The sequence below is a fragment of the Miscanthus floridulus genome, chromosome 14 (genome assembly GCF_019320115.1).
Source record: "Miscanthus floridulus cultivar M001 chromosome 14, ASM1932011v1, whole genome shotgun sequence".
NCBI lineage: Eukaryota > Viridiplantae > Streptophyta > Magnoliopsida > Poales > Poaceae > Miscanthus > Miscanthus floridulus.
Window position 1 is genome coordinate 79,705,387 of NC_089593.1, and position 16,563 is coordinate 79,721,949.

The following is a 16,563-nucleotide window of genomic DNA, read 5'->3' on the forward strand; positions in this document are numbered from 1 at the left end:
CATCGCATTGTTTAGCTGTCAACATACTTGAAAATATTCTAAATTTTTTAGCTGAACTTGATTCCAAATTGCATTTCTAGGCTATTAGAAATGTTGGCTAGCACTGTTATTTTTCCACGGCAAGTATTTCATTGTCATCTATAAAGTTCATGTTCCAAACTTTATTTAGCGCCACATATATGTTCTATAGCATTTTTGTTCAATAAAAATTAGTTTTAAACCGTACTTGATACATATGAGTTATGGAATAGCTTATCATTTAACATTTTTATTGATCATATGAAGTTATAAAAATGTTATCTACACATTCCATCACATACATTATCACATAAACATGATGCTCATGACATGATTTAGTAGTTTGTTTAGGGCGTAACACCGAAGGTGTTACAGTCTCCAATGAGGTGCTAACAAAGAGTTATCCTCCCCCAATCAACCATAAAGATGAGCCTTGGGTCACTTACTAAAATTCCTCTAAACATGTGGATAATACAAACTTCTTGAAGCTACACCACACAGCTTGGGAGTTTCACGAGCGATGCTTAGCCATCTAGAATCCCAAACCTCCAAGAGTAACAAAGATGAACCACTATCTTGACGAAGTCTCCAAAGCTTAAAGGGGGAAGGTGAAACTTAATTACCCTTCCAAATCTTATCCCTCTCACGAACCCGAACCAAGTCTTACGAAGAATCACTATAAAGGGTTTGATCAAATTTGGTGACAATGGTGTTAATAGAGAGACTGTGTGACTTGTGACACTGTCTTTGGTTGGGTGAATCCATCAATGAGTTTAGAATAGTCGGGTGGCATAGGGAGACTATGGCTCCATTGCCTTTGGTCGGTAGCAAACACTGTGATCAGGAGATACATGGTTTCCAAGAGCATACCCTGGTAGAGCTCCAACATGGACTAGGGTTGTGTTTTGGCAACCAATTCCATGTGATAAATCTGATTGTCTCTTTGCTTCATTTATGTCTTGCATTACTTACTTTATCTTAGTGGTTAGTGCTGCTAGTTTGTGTGACAACTAGGATTACCTACTAGTGTGTGGGGCTTAATTTCGCAACAAAGGACTATCTCATAGTGTGCCCTTTGCTAAAGACATGTTTAGTGTGATTTCCCTAAGGACTTGGTGTTAGTGTGAATCTTTTAGTTCTTAGGCAAGAACTGCAAGTGGGGAATGATAGTTATGCATAGGCTAAGGTTTGTCGCGGTAATGTTTAGAGTCCAAAATCAACACCCCGCTCTTGGGGCCATTCGGTCCTTACAATTGGTATGAGAGCCCATTGCTCATTTCCTAACCTGCACTGGTTAGAGCAATGGTTCTCTTGAGGGGAGTGAGTCCAAGGTTGTGGGACTAGGCTATACGGCAAAGATCGGTCATGGCGTGCAGCATGGTGAGTGTTGCCTGCAAGCGTCGAGCAGGACGACCGTCATGGGGAAACGGTGTTAGGACGTGCAAAAGGCTTGGCTACCATGGCATGCAAGCCACCCTCTTCCTCAACACCCAATCACTAGTTTCTCCGTTGGTGGATGTCAACCCAATATATTTTCTCATGTGAGAAACGATTTATTGTGTTTTGCATCTCTTTCTTAATTTACTCTCCTTCCACGTCATCAAAATGGTGACATGGAGAGGTAACAAATACCGATGCAAACCAGTGTTGGGAGTTGCCGAATCACCCTTTTAACTATTCATCTTGCATTTTATTTACTAACCACTCACCCCATAAACTCATCCCTCAACTAACTCCATATCCATCCAATCTTCTTCAACTCCTATATGTTTGAAGGTGATTAGTAATACGATATGATTTTTGGCCATCGAACAATTAGCATTAATTATAGTAGTTTAAAAAAAGAACATAGTACTAATGGAGGCCATTGAGGTCATTTTCGTAAATACTACTCCCTTTGTTAAACAAAACATAATTCCTATTTTTTAAAGAGTCAAACTATTTAGATTTTAACCAAATCTAAAAAGATCATAACATTTATGATGCTGAATTAGAATCATTAAATTAATCATGGAATATATTTTAATATTATTATATGTGTTTGGAGTCATAAATGTTAGTAATATTTTCTATAATTTTAGTAAAAGTTTGACTCGATCCAAATGTTATACTGCATTTCTTTTTTTTATGGAGGTAGTACTAATTTGTGTGAACTGAAGTTGATTTAGCAATGATCTTTTTAAAGGTAGTAACAATTACAATGGTCCCCGGACCCCGGCAGAAGATCCCGAAGCGTACGCATACGGTTGGCATGACTCTGCGTGCGTGTAGTCATTGAGGATTGATTGTGGCCGCTGCTGGCCCGCTACAGTCCATGATGCTCACTGAAAACGCCGTTCCCACTCTCGTCTCCATCGCAAACAACCGACTGACAACCGCACAAGGGAGCCCAAAAAGGTCCAGATAAACAAGATTATCGTGTGCAAAATGTACTTAAAATGACTGAGAAATGGACCATTAACTGTACTTATTAGGATTAGGACCAGGACCTGCATACAAGTGTCAAGAAGACGATAAGGTAAACTAACGTGGAGTCATGGACCACAACATATACTTACATATACATATGCAAATGTAGGAAGTTCACTGAAATTTAAACAAGAATTTCTAACCAAGTTGTTAAGACTGTCTCCATCGATCGCTACCCAAAATAAGCTAAAGGAAAATGGTTCAATATATATTTTTGATCTTCTTCAATAACAAGATCTAAAAGATAATTATTTCTGTAAATGGGTCTACAGAGGATACTCAAATTTAGGTTATACCTCTCTTGACAGCCAAAATAGATCTTCCATATAGGTACTCTGTTGGAGGCTATAAATATTTTGTTGGAGATGCATTTTGGGTTTGGGTCTCCTGTTTCCAAAATAGAGACCAAAATGCAAATGAACTGAAGCAGTTCTTTTGAAACTTTTTTAATTATAAATGATATGTATATATATTATTATTTATGGTCTTGTTCGTTTTGCTAAAAAGTCATGACTGAAAATATTGTTCAATGATTTGTTATAAGAGAAAAACATTATTCGTTCGGCTCGTAATACTATTTAAAAGAATAATTTATTGGTGACATTGAGTGCAATCAATAAACGAGAGGAGTTGAAAATGCATTGATTCCTCCATGGTCCATATGGGACGATGACTGGAGTAAAACAGTAGTACCGGCTGACAAGCTTGGTGTGAATCATCCCGGGGCCAAAGAGGACGAAAAGGCTGCCTGCTGCCGCCGCCGCTGTTGCAGTTGAAGATCACACGACCTTTCTGCATCCAGCCATCCACCCTCTGTCCTCTCTCTCTCTCTCTCTCTCCCACGCACACAGACACATCACACAGCTGGAGAGCAGGTGCTTCTCTTCTCTCACACCTCGGACAACGCCGCCGTTGCCAGTCGTCGCGGGGCAGCGCTGAATCCTGATAGGTGAAGAAGGCGTGGCATCCGTCGTTTTCGCTGCAGATTCTTGCTGCGGCTCATCTGCTCTGACCCCGTGCTGTGCTCCTGCTGCTCCATACCACCAACCCAGCCCAAGACTCCAAGAGGTAGTAGTGCTTGCTCCTCTTCCTCGCTGGCAGGATCGTTCTTGATTTCTTTCTAGTTTCTCTCGGCGTTTCTGATGGTTTCGGATGCGAAATTCTTGGGAACCGTTTCATAAGTAAGGGGGGAAAAGAGCCACCATTTTCTCTGAATTCTTTCTACTGCACGCCTGGGATTTTGTCTTGTTGGGAATGCTGCTTCTTGGAATCCAAAAACAACGCAAAAAATGCGTCGCTTCCTCTCAAATAAGATCTTCATTTTTTTTTCCTCGATTGTTTTAGCCCATGTCCTCATGATTGAGCATTTCTTCCCCTTTGCGGTTTCTTGTTCTTCCTCCAATGTCCAAGCCACTAGATGGCGGTGGCATTTTGGGGACGAAATTTTGTTCCTGGATTTGTCATTTGTCTGCGCTTCTTGGTCTCTCTCAGTCCCCTGTTTTCCGCCATGATTCCATCTCTCCACCAACCCCCTGTACCTTCTTCCCAAATGATTATTGCATTGACTTGACTTGTTTGCAGCAGACATAGGCTCATGTCCTGCCCAGCGGTTCGGTTCTCGGTTCTGAACTGAACGGGCAACTGGAGAGACCGTGCAAGTCCTGAATATGTTTGGTTTCTCGCGGCGACGGGGGAAACTTGGAAGGTGAATGTTATGCACAGTTCCTTGATTTCATCATGTGATGCTTTTCCTCACTTTTTTCTTTAATTTCGGTACCTGCTGTGTGAAGATGACAAGGGGAGCTTGTTAACGTGAAATTCGGTTGCTTGTGTACTCGATTATCAGAGAGAATTTTTTTTCATTTTACTGACTACCAAACTTCTATGGTCACAGTAGTGCTGTTGGTAAAAATTGATGGGATACAATGTAAATTGATGAAGTCATACATACAGCTTCATGAAGCTCAGTTAACATTGCATTCAATTAAAGTCAACATTTCCTGGTTAAATTTTGATGCCAACCAGTCCTATTTCCACATTTTCTTTGACTGCTTTATACTTCATCTTGAGTTTTTTGCTTTTCTTTTTCAGGTCGAAGGGTGACCCAAGTGATCCTTTGAACAGCTCTAGGAGTCCTGTTGTCCCCAGTAAACACCTCAGTCTGCCCAATGTGAGCCTTTGACTGAAGAAATTGCATCTAGTATTGACCTTGTTGTATTTTGGCCACAACTGGATGGTTTAGCTCTTGGATTTTTCTTTTTATTTTCAGGGGTATGACGCAGTTATGACATCAGTGAGTGGCCGCGCAGATGATCTTTCCTACCGCTGCTTGTCCGATGCCTTTGATCCTGACGAACGCACTTTCAATATTTCAGAAAATTGGACTGTGCTGTCCACAGAGGGAGATAAACCTATTCCTCGTTTCTATGTAAGCCACTGAAAATATAATAAATAGAACTAAGTTCATATATCTTGAAAAAAAAATACGTATTTACTTAACACATATTCCACTTTGATCGAACAGCATGCAGCAGCCATTGTAAGTAGCAAGATGGTAGTGTTTGGTGGTGATTCTGGTCAACGCTTATTAGATGACACAAAGGTAGTTGGATTTGGATCTTCTTTTTTCTTATGTGTGCTGTTTGGATGTATGAACTCTGCACTGAGTGGTACCATGTTATTATCAAATAATCTTATGACTTCACTTATTGTATTAATTAGATACTGAATTTAGAGAAGCTTACTTGGGATTCTGTGCCTCCTAAAGTTTGCCCATCGCCAAGCGGACATTCAATGAAGTTGCCAGCCTGCAAAGGTCATTGTCTGGTATAGCTCTTGTAAATCACTGCTATCTAATGGTTCTCAAAACCTAGTTACTGATATGATCATTCTTTAAATAAGAAAATTCACTGTTACACCTTTTTCAGTTAAATTGCTACTTGTCCTTGGGTGTTTTGGTATGCGTTTCACATTATCGGTCAATATTTTCTTACTTGAAGCTGACTTATACTTTTGTGGAAAATTGTATGCTGAACACTATGTTTGACCTATTTGCACTTTGACATCATCCGAAACTCAATGAAGTATAAGTTGATCTATTATTCAAAGAAGACAAGGATTGTTCTCGATGATGCATCTTTGTATGCACTCCTTTAATGCTGGAAAAACATTTATACATGTGTGACGTGCAGGTTCCATGGGGAAATAGTGTCATTCTTGTCGGAGGTAAAACTGAGCCTGCTTCTGATCGTTTATCAGGTTTGCAGATGCTATGTGATTCTCCAAAACATTTGCAAATTAGGTCATGTCTTCCTCAACCAGACAATGATTAACCATTCCATTTCTGGTACAGTATGGACGTTCAATACCGAAACGGAGCTTTGGTCACTTATTGAAGCCAAGGGTGATATCCCTGTAAGCTATCTGATATTAAGAGTTATGCTTTGGCAAATATTCATGTGAAAATTGACTAAATTATCCTCTGGTGCTGAGTTAAGGCAGCTCGAAGTGGCCACACGGTGATTAGAGCTGGTGCTACATTGATACTTTTTGGCGGTGAGGACACAAAAGGAAAGAAACGGCATGACCTTCACATGTTTGATCTGAAGTCATCAACATGGCTTCCATTGAACTATAAGTAAGTCATAATTGATTTTTGGATACTACTTTTTTGCTACTGATGTATGGTTGTCCCAACTTCTTAACATTTCTCATATAAGTGCAACTGATTTTTTAAAATTGAGGTTCAATTTAATTTGTGTTTTTTTGTTACTGATTAAAGCTCGATGTTGTAGAGGCACTGGACCTTCTCCAAGATCCAATCATGTCGCTACACTGTATGATGATAGGATCCTTCTAATTTTTGGAGGCCACTCAAAATCCAAGACACTTAATGACTTGTATTCCTTAGATTTTGATACAGTAAGTTTGTGAGCATCCTTGGTTCAGTATACCTCAGTACGTTTTGCATTTAGCAGGCTACTTATTAGTGTTATCTTCCTGACAGATGGTATGGTCAAGAGTGAAGACTCATGGTCCTCACCCATCACCTCGAGCTGGTTGCAGCGGAACTCTGTGTGGAACTAAGTGGTACATAGCTGGGGGTGCAAGCAAGAAAAAAAGTATGTCGCAAGCTCTCAATTTGGAAGATGAGTTGGTGGTTTTATTTCTTAATTAAGAATACATGTATTGCTAATGATGACCATCTATCTTCTTTTGCAATTTCTAACAAGAAATCAAATTCTCAGGACATGCGGAAACCTGGGTTTTTGATGTTCTACAATCTAAGTGGTCTGTTTGTGTAGTACCCCCTAGTTCATCAATTACTACAAAAAAAGTAAGTAATTTTCTTTCTGACTCTCTTATTTAGTTTGATAGTATCTCGTGCTCACTACTTTCCATTTTACATCACTCATCTAATTAGACAGAAAACTAAAACAACTACTGATGCAGGGTTTCAGCATGGTTCCTTTCTACCACAGAGACAAGATTGCACTTATTGCATTTGGAGGGAACAAAAAAGAGCCGTCCAACAAGGTGAAGCAATCGGTTTCTACTAAGAGCATATTTTAAGTGACTGTTAAAGAACCGGTTGTCATTTTGATCCAAAAAAATATATAGTGTGGCTTCTCATGATCTTAAGGCTCTTAAAACACAATTTGTCATCATTGTCTGGCACATTTATGATGTATGTTTTCCACTTACTACCTCATGTGAAGTCAACTAAAAATGGTTTTGAAGTTTGAAGCTTTCATATGAACTTGGATTGTATCATTGACCATGTGACCTTGTGCAGGTTGAAGTATTAGTGGTACTGCAAAATGAGCATTCTTTTAGTTGGCGTTCGGCCCCAGAAGTGGACCGTGTGCTGTACGAGTACTCTCCAAGCAATAAGGAGCTTGCTGATCATCTCAACAAATGTGCCCCCTTGTACTCTAACAGTTCCATCGCAAGGCATAGTCTCACTTCTGTGATAGAACACCCTCCTAGAAGGGAACCCCTCTCTGAGTCATTGTTGAAGCAGTCCAGTTTGGGCACTTCACTCCATGGGCAGTTGGATCAAGTAGAAGAGTGCAGCCTAGGTCAGAAATTGCAGAAACCAATCGATGATGACAGATACGATGACGTCGATGACGACTCTTCATGTCAAGATAGCACTGTGAGTATTGCACCTACAAGTATTATTCTTCATTTAGTGAACAGCTACGAGCAAATGTACATATTTGTTTCTCTGCATAACAGATTGTTTCTTACAGCCAAAAGGGAATCGGAGCAAAAGGACAGGACCTGGTACTCAGAATGACAATGTAAGAAGGATAGCTAGATGCTCTTCAGATGTTAGCCAGAGCCACTTATACAACACAAAAATAGCAGACTTAATCAGAAGAAACACCACGCTCGAAGACAAGCTTTCGACCGCGCTGGCAAGCAAAGACCAGCTAGAGAAGAGCTTATCATCGGTCATTCACAGCAGAGAACAGCTGGAGAAGATGCTTGCCAACAAAGATAAGGAGGCTGAGATGCTGAAAGAGAAGATAGCATGCTTAGAGCTGGCGCAGGAGGAGTCGAACAGCCTCTCGAACACGGTCCACGCTGATAATGTGCGCCTCGAGCGTGAAGTGGCGTTCCTGAAGGCCGTCACAGATGAAACCCAGAAGGCAAGGAAACTTGATGTTTACTAGTAATGTTTGGTGATCCTGATGTGTTCTGTGCTGAGTTGGTTTTGTTCATGCAGGAGCTGCATTCCACTCGTAGAGTTTTAGCAGGAGAACAGTCACGCGCGTTCCAGCTCCAGGTACTACATTTGAGACATATTTGACTCATACATTGAGAAGTCAAACTGTGCCAAAATGTTTTTGTCACGCAACTCAACAAATTTACCTATCAGTAGCTCACCATGGCCTTTTCCAGGTTGAAGTGTTCCATCTCAAGCAGAGGCTGCAAATACTAGAGGGAAGATCAGGAACACCCACCAAACAACCTCTATAGATTGTAGTGGTCACATTTCTACATTTCGGGACAGCAATTGTTGCAAGCTTGTGACACCCGCATGTAAATGATTCCGTGGTGAGCGTTTTGTGACCAACAGGTTTTGATATGCTACCATGTTAGATCTGTAATTTGGGGGACGTGATGAAACTATAAATAGCTAACGGATTGAACCGTGCTATATGTGTAGATATTGATCTGTAATTTGCGGGGACATGGTTATACTTACCTGAAAGTTGGCACCTTCCTTTCTCAAAGTTTCAATTAGCATTGATTTTTACATCAAAATGACAAACCGTTATTCATAATTTCCTACTATCTAAATTCAAGTTTAGTACGTCTGCAAAGCTGAAAAGAATGTTGCATTGTTAAGTGCTTTTACGCACAAAACTGTACTAAACAATTAACCATAATATAAAATTAAGTTAACTATCAAAGGTAATATAAAATTTTATTCGGAGAATCAAATTCAACAAGAGCGCGAGTCAACTACTTAGTTCCATTCTCCACAAATAACTTAAATTGGACTGGTGCCTTTGTCTACACATTATCCACTGTACATTTGCCAATTGCCATCACAACATCATGACCCAACATGTGGGCGTTTTACACCAGCAGACCTAAAGGGTTACATAAACATATTACTCTTCTTCATCTTCATCGTCATCGTCATCATCCGGAATGGCAGTGTCATCGCCAATACCTTGCAGAAGGGTATCCACATCTTCTCCGAGCTCTGCCAGCCTTGTGCTCAGCTTCTCAACCTTAGTTTGTTCCTGGCCGAGGCAGACAAGTAGATCATTCAGTTCCGCCTCACTGTCCTTCTCAGCCTCTTCCTTGGCTTGCGCTTTTATTGCTTCCACGTCAGGATACGGCATGCTGCCTCCCTGCCGCAAGGTTTTTACCTCAGCATCCAAGCGGTAGTTGGCCTGCTCTATGCTGTTGTAAGCTTCTGACAAGCTCTTGAGATCAGACTCCAGTTTTACTGAAAGGTTTCTTTGGTTGTTAGCTTCAGCTTCAATCTGGGACTTTTCAGCTTTTAGTGCCTCTATCTGTCGTTTCGCCCCCTCCAGTTCTTGTCTGAGGGCTTCAATCTGGACCCTTTCTCGGCCACTGCTCGGTTTCTGTGAAGTATCTGTAGTGGTACCAGCACCAGTTCTCACTAACTCTTCTGCTAACATTGCATTTCGAGCCAGTAAGTCCTGACAGATGCCATTATAAATATCAGTGTCAGCTTCTTATAATTTCAGGTACAACAGTGTATGAAAAACACTGGCAACAACAGGCACCCAGCAACGAACCCATCAATCTAGAAACAATTATGTATGGACACTTGCACAACATTTCACAAGTTAACTTTAAGATAACCATGTTATCTAAAGGAACTTTTCGAATGTCTGAGTTTGCATGAATCAGCTTGTTTTTGGTTAATAAAACATGGTTGATCATGTCAAGAGACCCTTCATTCAAGAAGGTGGTGTCTTAAGGAGCAAGCTCCAACTAATGAGAAATATATAAAGTTTTATTAACACTAAGGCATAGAACATAGAGAATAACCTAATTTAAGAAATAAGAATCACTTTCTGACGAGACCATGCCAAGAGACCCTTCATGTTTGCCAACTACTTAGTCTTTTGGATTAAGAAAATGGTGTTAATGAAATTTAAACTATTGTCAGGTGTCCCAAAATAGTACTGTCATTTTTTTCATGGCAATGCACAAATCAATTTTGAGCTTTGAATTTTTGAAGTAATTCAACAGGAAAATTCTCTGAAGGCAACAAATGGAAACCTACCTGCATCTCATTGCACTGTTTCTCTACAAATGACTTTACTCGCTTGATATACCCTCCATCGACCTCCCCGTTCTTCTGCTCCAATTCAGTAGGAAGGACTGCAGTTGCAGTTTTTGTCCGACTAAATATATCCATTATGCTTTCTCTAATATCAGCCTCAAGCTTACTAAGAAAATTAACAAACTGTGAATCAAATATTTCTGAGAGGACAGGGTGTTGGTCGTCTTTATTTGTTTCATCCTCTTCAATCTCTTGGAAATCTGACATGCTATTCGCACTTGATCTGGAAAGCTCCATGCGGTGATGCTGCTCTGACAACGGATGTGCCAAGCTTTTCCTCAATTCATCAAACCTCAAGAAGTATGTTGTGAGGCCAATCTTTTGACTTATAGCATCTGCAACAGCAAAGGCATCACGACCCTTCTCACGGCTAGCATTGTACAGGATGCAAGCACCTAGAACAACAGCAGCAAGTCCACGGACACCAGCAGTGTAACGTTTACTTGAAGCAAGCTCTATTATGTAGTTCAGATGCACTGCTGATTCCAAAAGGCAGTTGACAGCATTTGAACAATCAACAAGCCATATGATGAGTAGCCGAAGAATAACAGGTTGAATGTACGGTTCTTCTGGTTGGTTGTTTTGGTCGTTTTCTCCATCTGTTGAAGCTGCAATGGACAAATACGTGACAATACGATGCAATACCGGTTCAGTGCGCCCCAAGGATGGTGTAGGTGTCTCAAGCTGAATTTGCAATACCTGAAAAAACATCAGTTGTGACTTGTGAACCTTCTGTCTTAAGTTGTACAAGGGGTATAAAACAAATATACATATGAGACACGCTACTGAATCATGCCTCATAGAAGTCAAAGAATTGGCATAAACAAGCACTAAAGCCCCCAAATAGTTTAAGGGTATAAGAAAAATAACATGACTAAATATTAATTACTTTAGGATAAAGAAGAATCATAACAACATAATAACCAACCAAGCTCAGATACTCCCATCACAAGCGAGGAAGCATATAATTAGTTCTAGCAACAACACTAAGTAAGAAAAAGGCCATGTGTCAACGCAGCTCAATATCCATTTTATTTTATTTTCAAAATAGAATAAAGGAGTCAGTTAATAATTAGATTTACACTGCTTAATATTTTGGCCATGTTATCAGTGGTGAATGGTGATGTAAGGCATGTGTTAGGGTTATGTTCTATCATGTGCTCCAAAAATTGTAATAATTATTGGCCATATGAATCCTGGATCTCGGTTGGAGTTGGAATAACATTTTGTTCCATCATCTAAAAAATAGTCAAACCTTAGCAGTAGGGTACTTGGTTTGCTACTTAAGTTTATACACAGGTAGAATGAAAGGTTGAAGGGTGCATACACGATCCTTGCTTTGCAAGTTGTCCTTGATAATGTGAGAAAGAACGCTAGATGCTCTGCAACATGCCTGTGTAATTTTGGTTGAAATGTCAGAACAATTGATTAAACACAGCTACATAGAGACCACTTGAATATCCTGTAAACTGGAGCTTTAGTTTTTTATAAGACTTCACCTCCATATCTCCATTGACATCACTTGAAACCAGAGCTTGCAGAAGTACACTGTCATTAAAAGACAATGTATGTCAATTGTGAATGGTTCATGATGAAAATGATACTACAACAAATCACATGGGTTTGGCAGAAGCAACAAAAGAAATGCCAGAGTGGGATGGCCAAAATTATATAATGGTGAAGATATATGTTAATTTGACTTGGCTCAAGCAGTAATTTATAAACAAAGCAAAAGGCAGTGAAGGTTAATGTCCTTTAATGTAAGATATAATTTATGTACAACCAACAAACCAACCTTCCAAAAGGCATGTCACTAGCAGGTCCATGCGTATCTCCTTGGTTCGGATGTGGAGCAATAGTTGATGCTAATAATGCCTGGCCATTAGGATTTCTCTGTTTCACAAATGGCAAACCAAAGATTGTTATGTGCTTTATTAAGGAAAAAAACAAGAAAGCATAATAGTTTAAAACCAACACTAACCAACAATTACATGTAAAGACTTTAGAAGCACAAATTATTAGAACATTGAACAAGTATTCTTGAATTATTAGAAACCAAAAGTTTTCCATTTGAGCAGTAAAGTTAGTTCTATTTCAGTTTGTATCATTGTATGTAATGTTACCTAATTTTATGCTAGGGTTTCCATTCCTTTTTTTCATCTTTTATTTTCAGATCAGAGTACAAATGTGCTAAAGAAATATGACTCTTTGTGATCCGGATGATAATACACAAATATAAGCATCTACTACAGTCACTCCTTGCCTTCTTAGTGCTTGCTAGTTTAGACATAATTAAAGAAGCGAGCACAACAGAAGAATAGCCACCTCGCAGAAACACTTGAATACATAATCAGCAGCAACAAATTCCTGCGCTATAGAGGTCCGCAAGATTATAGAGAAGATGGCATTCAGTGCAGGTTGAACATGAGGCTCTTCTCCGACTTGCTTTCTTGCAAGAGAATCAAGATTCTGAGGATTTCTTAACACCAAATTGCCGATACATCGCAGTGCCTGGAAAAAAATTATGGCCAGTGCCAAACAAGATAGCATCATTCACCGGTTGAAAAGGGAAAATGCAGGAGACAAGGGAGCAGACAGTGCTAAGGGAATTACCATACAGCGGAGAGCGACAGGGGCCCACTGACTCTCAACGCCCAACAAAAGAAGATGGTCCAGAATTTTTTTCTATCAATAAGGGGAACACATATGAAGCTCAGTTCCATGTCATATGGATGTCACTTAAAGAGTTTGAAGGGAGAAAAGGATACCTGAGCCAATGCAGTTTGATTTGCGTTCTTGTTAGCATCTTTACCTGCTTCACCGGATGGGCCCCCCATTAAAAGCAATTCCACAGTATTTAAAGCACCGAGGAGATTTACCGTCTAAAGAAGACACAGTTTATAGCTTGAGTAAAATGTTGCTAATCCAAACTAAAGACAGATATTCCAAGAATTTATCATCAAGAACAGAAGCTGGACTGATGAACATAATACCTTCTGTTGGGTAAAATTAAATGCACTGCCTCTCCTAATCTTTAGTATTGATATCAATGGGTCAAAGCCCATTGTCTCTTTCAAAAGCATCTGATTGATGGAACAAAGCAAAAAAGTGGCATCAATGAAAAATCTGACAAATTAAAACTTTCAGATTCAGAAAGGTTTTGGAAGAATGATGAACCTGATTTGACGCATTGTGTCGAATTAAATTATTTAGCAGTTCAAGGCAATCCTGCTCAAATAAGCAACATATTAGCACCAACTACATTTAATATACCTAAAACCTTTATATGGAAACTGGAAAAAAAATTAGAAGCCAATTTCAGATAAAGAACACCAATAAGCAATTTTTCACCTGAACAACTACACCTCCATCAGAATAGCCCTCCTCTCTGATAATGCTAAATATCTTCTCAAACACACCCTCAAATACAACAATTTTTTGAATTTCCTGGAATTAAGAGAATTAAAGTCAATTTAGTTATAAAAAGGAGTGTTGAAAAAATGCCAGTAACATAACAAATCAGCATCTAGTATTAGACAGGTTTAACCTCTGCATCCCGAGTCAAATAAGTAAGAAGTAACAGTGCTTCATTCCTTATGACCTGCAAGGTATAATAAAAATAGGCAACTACATGAGTAATAAGATACCATAAGGATTGGTCGCGAACTCATGATATATCATTTAAAAAAACTTGGATCAAAATATGGAACAAAATAGGCATCTTTGAAAATACTATAATAGAGTCTATGGTAGAATTAGGTGTTCAGTACAAGTGGAATGTCTGAGTAGACATGTAGTGAATCCTTCAGAAAAGGATATATAACAACCCAGACTAAATTGATTGCATAACATTGACTTCGGAAACCATTCTAGTCTGAGAACGCAAGTGATGTTCATATAAATTAGCATACAAGCTTCCCACAAACATTAAACTGTCCTAAAACATACAAGGGCAAACAATAAATAAAAGCATAAAATGATTAGAATGTCATGAGTAGCATATGTTCTTCCTAAGGGAGTGAGAAAATAGGCAGAGAATGTTGAGACCTCACGATCCATAAGCATGTCCATTAGAACTGTTATACCACGAGGGATCAATAGAATCGCTTCCTGTAACCTGAAAAAAGAAAATAAAAAGCACTTACATGGGATTCTAATGTTGTCATGGCATCTCAACAGGACAAAAATGACTTACTGGGCACCTTTTCAGCGAGTTTGTAAGTAGAGCTGTTAGAAGCTGGATTGTGTAGTATCTCACATAAAAGTCTTCCTCTGACTTCAAACCAAACAGGAGCGATAAGCCAGGACTCAGGACACGTGAAGCAGGCGATGCAAGTTACATGCTGTTAAGGCAAAAGATGTGCACTCACCAATAAGCTCAAAAGAAGAGAAATATTCTCCGTTTCTCGAGACAGCAGATCAGAGTTCACCGATGCTGGTTGAACCTCAGTCTTTGGCCCTTGTGACGTCTCAATAGGAGTCAATGCGCTCACAAAGGTCTCCAGGGCACCTCTCACAAGCTCTACATCCTCGCGGTCTTCTTTCAAAATATTGAGGAGGATAGGAAAACCTATTTTTGCAAATTAGAAAGGAAACAAATGTAACTATGCACCAGTCTCGCCAGAGCAGCTAGGGAACAAATATCAGGGCACGGAGAGAAAGGAGATACCCATTGCTCCAAATGACATCTGTGCCGAGCGGCTTTCTGCCACGAGAGACTGCATCTCGGTCATGGCAGACCTCCGGTCATCAGGTATCGTGCCATTGCTTATCCGGTCAAGATATCTCTCGACGTAGCTGCATCCAAGGGGCACAATGGTAGGATTAACTGATATAGGTGATGTACATAAATCAATTGATACTTTTGCTTGGTAAGAGCAGACAGCATTGCAGCGAGTCTGCGATTGAAGTAAAAACCAGACATGAAATTTGCAACTGAGCCTACCTATCTTCCTTTGACTCGATCCCCTCGTTGCCGAAAACGAATTTCCCCATTCCCTACGAAGACACACAACAACACAAACGGGAGGTGAGTAAGCATCAGACCGAATTGACCAGCCACTAGCATCTCGAGCTTGATTTCCACTACGACGTAACACCCAGAACTCAAAATTGGTGATGCCCATCATGGTAGCAACTCGCCCCCGCGACCGCGCCGCAGCGGGGGGCGGTCGTCCCTCGGGCGGGGTTCGGATAAGGAGCGTGAGTGAGTCGGGCGCGCGAACCTGCATGATGTTGCCGGCGCTCCCGGCGATGCCGCGGAAGTTGATCGACCGGTCCATGGATCGCGCCTTCCGCTGCGGTGGCGCCCTGCGGCGATGGGGAGAGCGACGAGGGAAGGAAGGAAACGCTCCGGTGGCGTATCAACTGCAGCGATGAAGGGGCGCTCGCGGGAAGGGGGGTCGCCGCCGACGCGGCGGCGGAGGAGATCGGAGCGGGGTTGGGTCGGGTCGGATGCGGCGGAGGCGAGTCGGGGGCAGGCTGGCTTGGCAGGGTGGAGACGAGTCGAGTCGGGGTCACGGAATGTTGCTGGATTGGCTCAGCGGGATGACGTGGCGGCCCAGGTTCCTGTTTCTTTTAAATTGATTGATTGATGTATGTAAATGTAAATTTTGTAATTCATCCTTCTTTTTTTCCTAATAAGGTGTAAATGAGATTTATTATTATATTAAAACTTGGCATAGTATATATTCACAAATTGCATACTCCCTTCGATACAAATTATAAGACGTTTTGACTTTCCTAAATACAAAATTTTTATTATGCACTAAAATATATACCATGTCAAGAGATATAATAAAAGTAATGTACGTAGAAAAAATAAAATATTATATATATATATATATAATTTGGAACGCCTTATAGGTGGAATATATATATATATATATATATATATATATATATATATATATATATATATATATATATATATATATATATATATATATATATATATATATATATATATAATTTGGAACGCCTTATAGGTGGAATATCATAGCAGTTCTCACAAAAGCTATAGCAGTATTTAGAACATTATGCTAGCAGCCCCAACGCCACAGGTTGGTTGTTAGGGCTTCACCAACGCTACACGGTGGCGTGTTGCCCCGGCCTCCACGTCTTCACCCAGCCTTCATGTCATAGCAGATGGTGGCCTTGCAGGTTGGCAGAGACTCCTGCAGAGGAGTCGATGGTCTCACCTGACAAAAGCTGCAAGCAGCGATCCGGCACGC

The 16,563-nt window shown here is 40.3% G+C and overlaps 2 protein-coding genes across 5 annotated transcripts; one reads left to right on the forward strand and one right to left on the reverse strand.

Annotated features, from left to right (window-relative positions):
* The first annotated feature begins 3,237 nt into the window (after nucleotides 1-3,237).
* LOC136502758 (acyl-CoA-binding domain-containing protein 5-like) lies at nucleotides 3,238-8,727 on the forward strand. Of its 4 annotated transcripts, none has more exons than XM_066498011.1 (17): nucleotides 3,238-3,555; nucleotides 4,069-4,192; nucleotides 4,579-4,657; nucleotides 4,757-4,915; nucleotides 5,012-5,089; nucleotides 5,209-5,313; nucleotides 5,679-5,745; nucleotides 5,840-5,901; nucleotides 5,985-6,124; nucleotides 6,282-6,408; nucleotides 6,494-6,608; nucleotides 6,735-6,823; nucleotides 6,940-7,023; nucleotides 7,283-7,645; nucleotides 7,743-8,144; nucleotides 8,222-8,281; nucleotides 8,398-8,727. In XM_066498011.1, the coding sequence occupies exons 2-17, from the start codon at nucleotides 4,155-4,157 to the stop codon at nucleotides 8,473-8,475; spliced, it is 2,046 nt and encodes a 681-aa protein (XP_066354108.1). In that variant the 5' UTR covers nucleotides 3,238-3,555; nucleotides 4,069-4,154; the 3' UTR covers nucleotides 8,476-8,727. The 4 variants fall into 4 exon arrangements, with proteins under 4 accessions (XP_066354108.1, XP_066354109.1, XP_066354106.1 ...); XM_066498012.1 differs by having other exon boundaries at nucleotides 4,072-4,192; XM_066498013.1 differs by lacking the exons at nucleotides 3,238-3,555; nucleotides 4,069-4,192 and having other exon boundaries at nucleotides 4,588-4,657; nucleotides 4,757-4,780; nucleotides 4,863-4,915.
* A 250-nt stretch (nucleotides 8,728-8,977) lies between these two features.
* On the reverse strand, nucleotides 8,978-15,860 carry LOC136502757 (golgin candidate 6-like). Its single transcript, XM_066498008.1, has 18 exons — nucleotides 15,556-15,860; nucleotides 15,276-15,328; nucleotides 15,000-15,127; nucleotides 14,701-14,900; nucleotides 14,533-14,606; nucleotides 14,378-14,447; nucleotides 13,878-13,931; nucleotides 13,682-13,777; nucleotides 13,508-13,558; nucleotides 13,324-13,413; nucleotides 13,099-13,212; nucleotides 12,944-13,015; nucleotides 12,656-12,841; nucleotides 12,126-12,223; nucleotides 11,830-11,878; nucleotides 11,658-11,723; nucleotides 10,271-11,029; nucleotides 8,978-9,677 (listed from the first exon to the last, which is right to left on the reverse strand). Exons 1-18 carry the CDS (start codon nucleotides 15,610-15,612, stop codon nucleotides 9,117-9,119), a joined length of 2,778 nt encoding a protein of 925 aa, XP_066354105.1. The 5' UTR covers nucleotides 15,613-15,860; the 3' UTR covers nucleotides 8,978-9,116.
* Nucleotides 15,861-16,563: the final 703 nt, after the last annotated feature.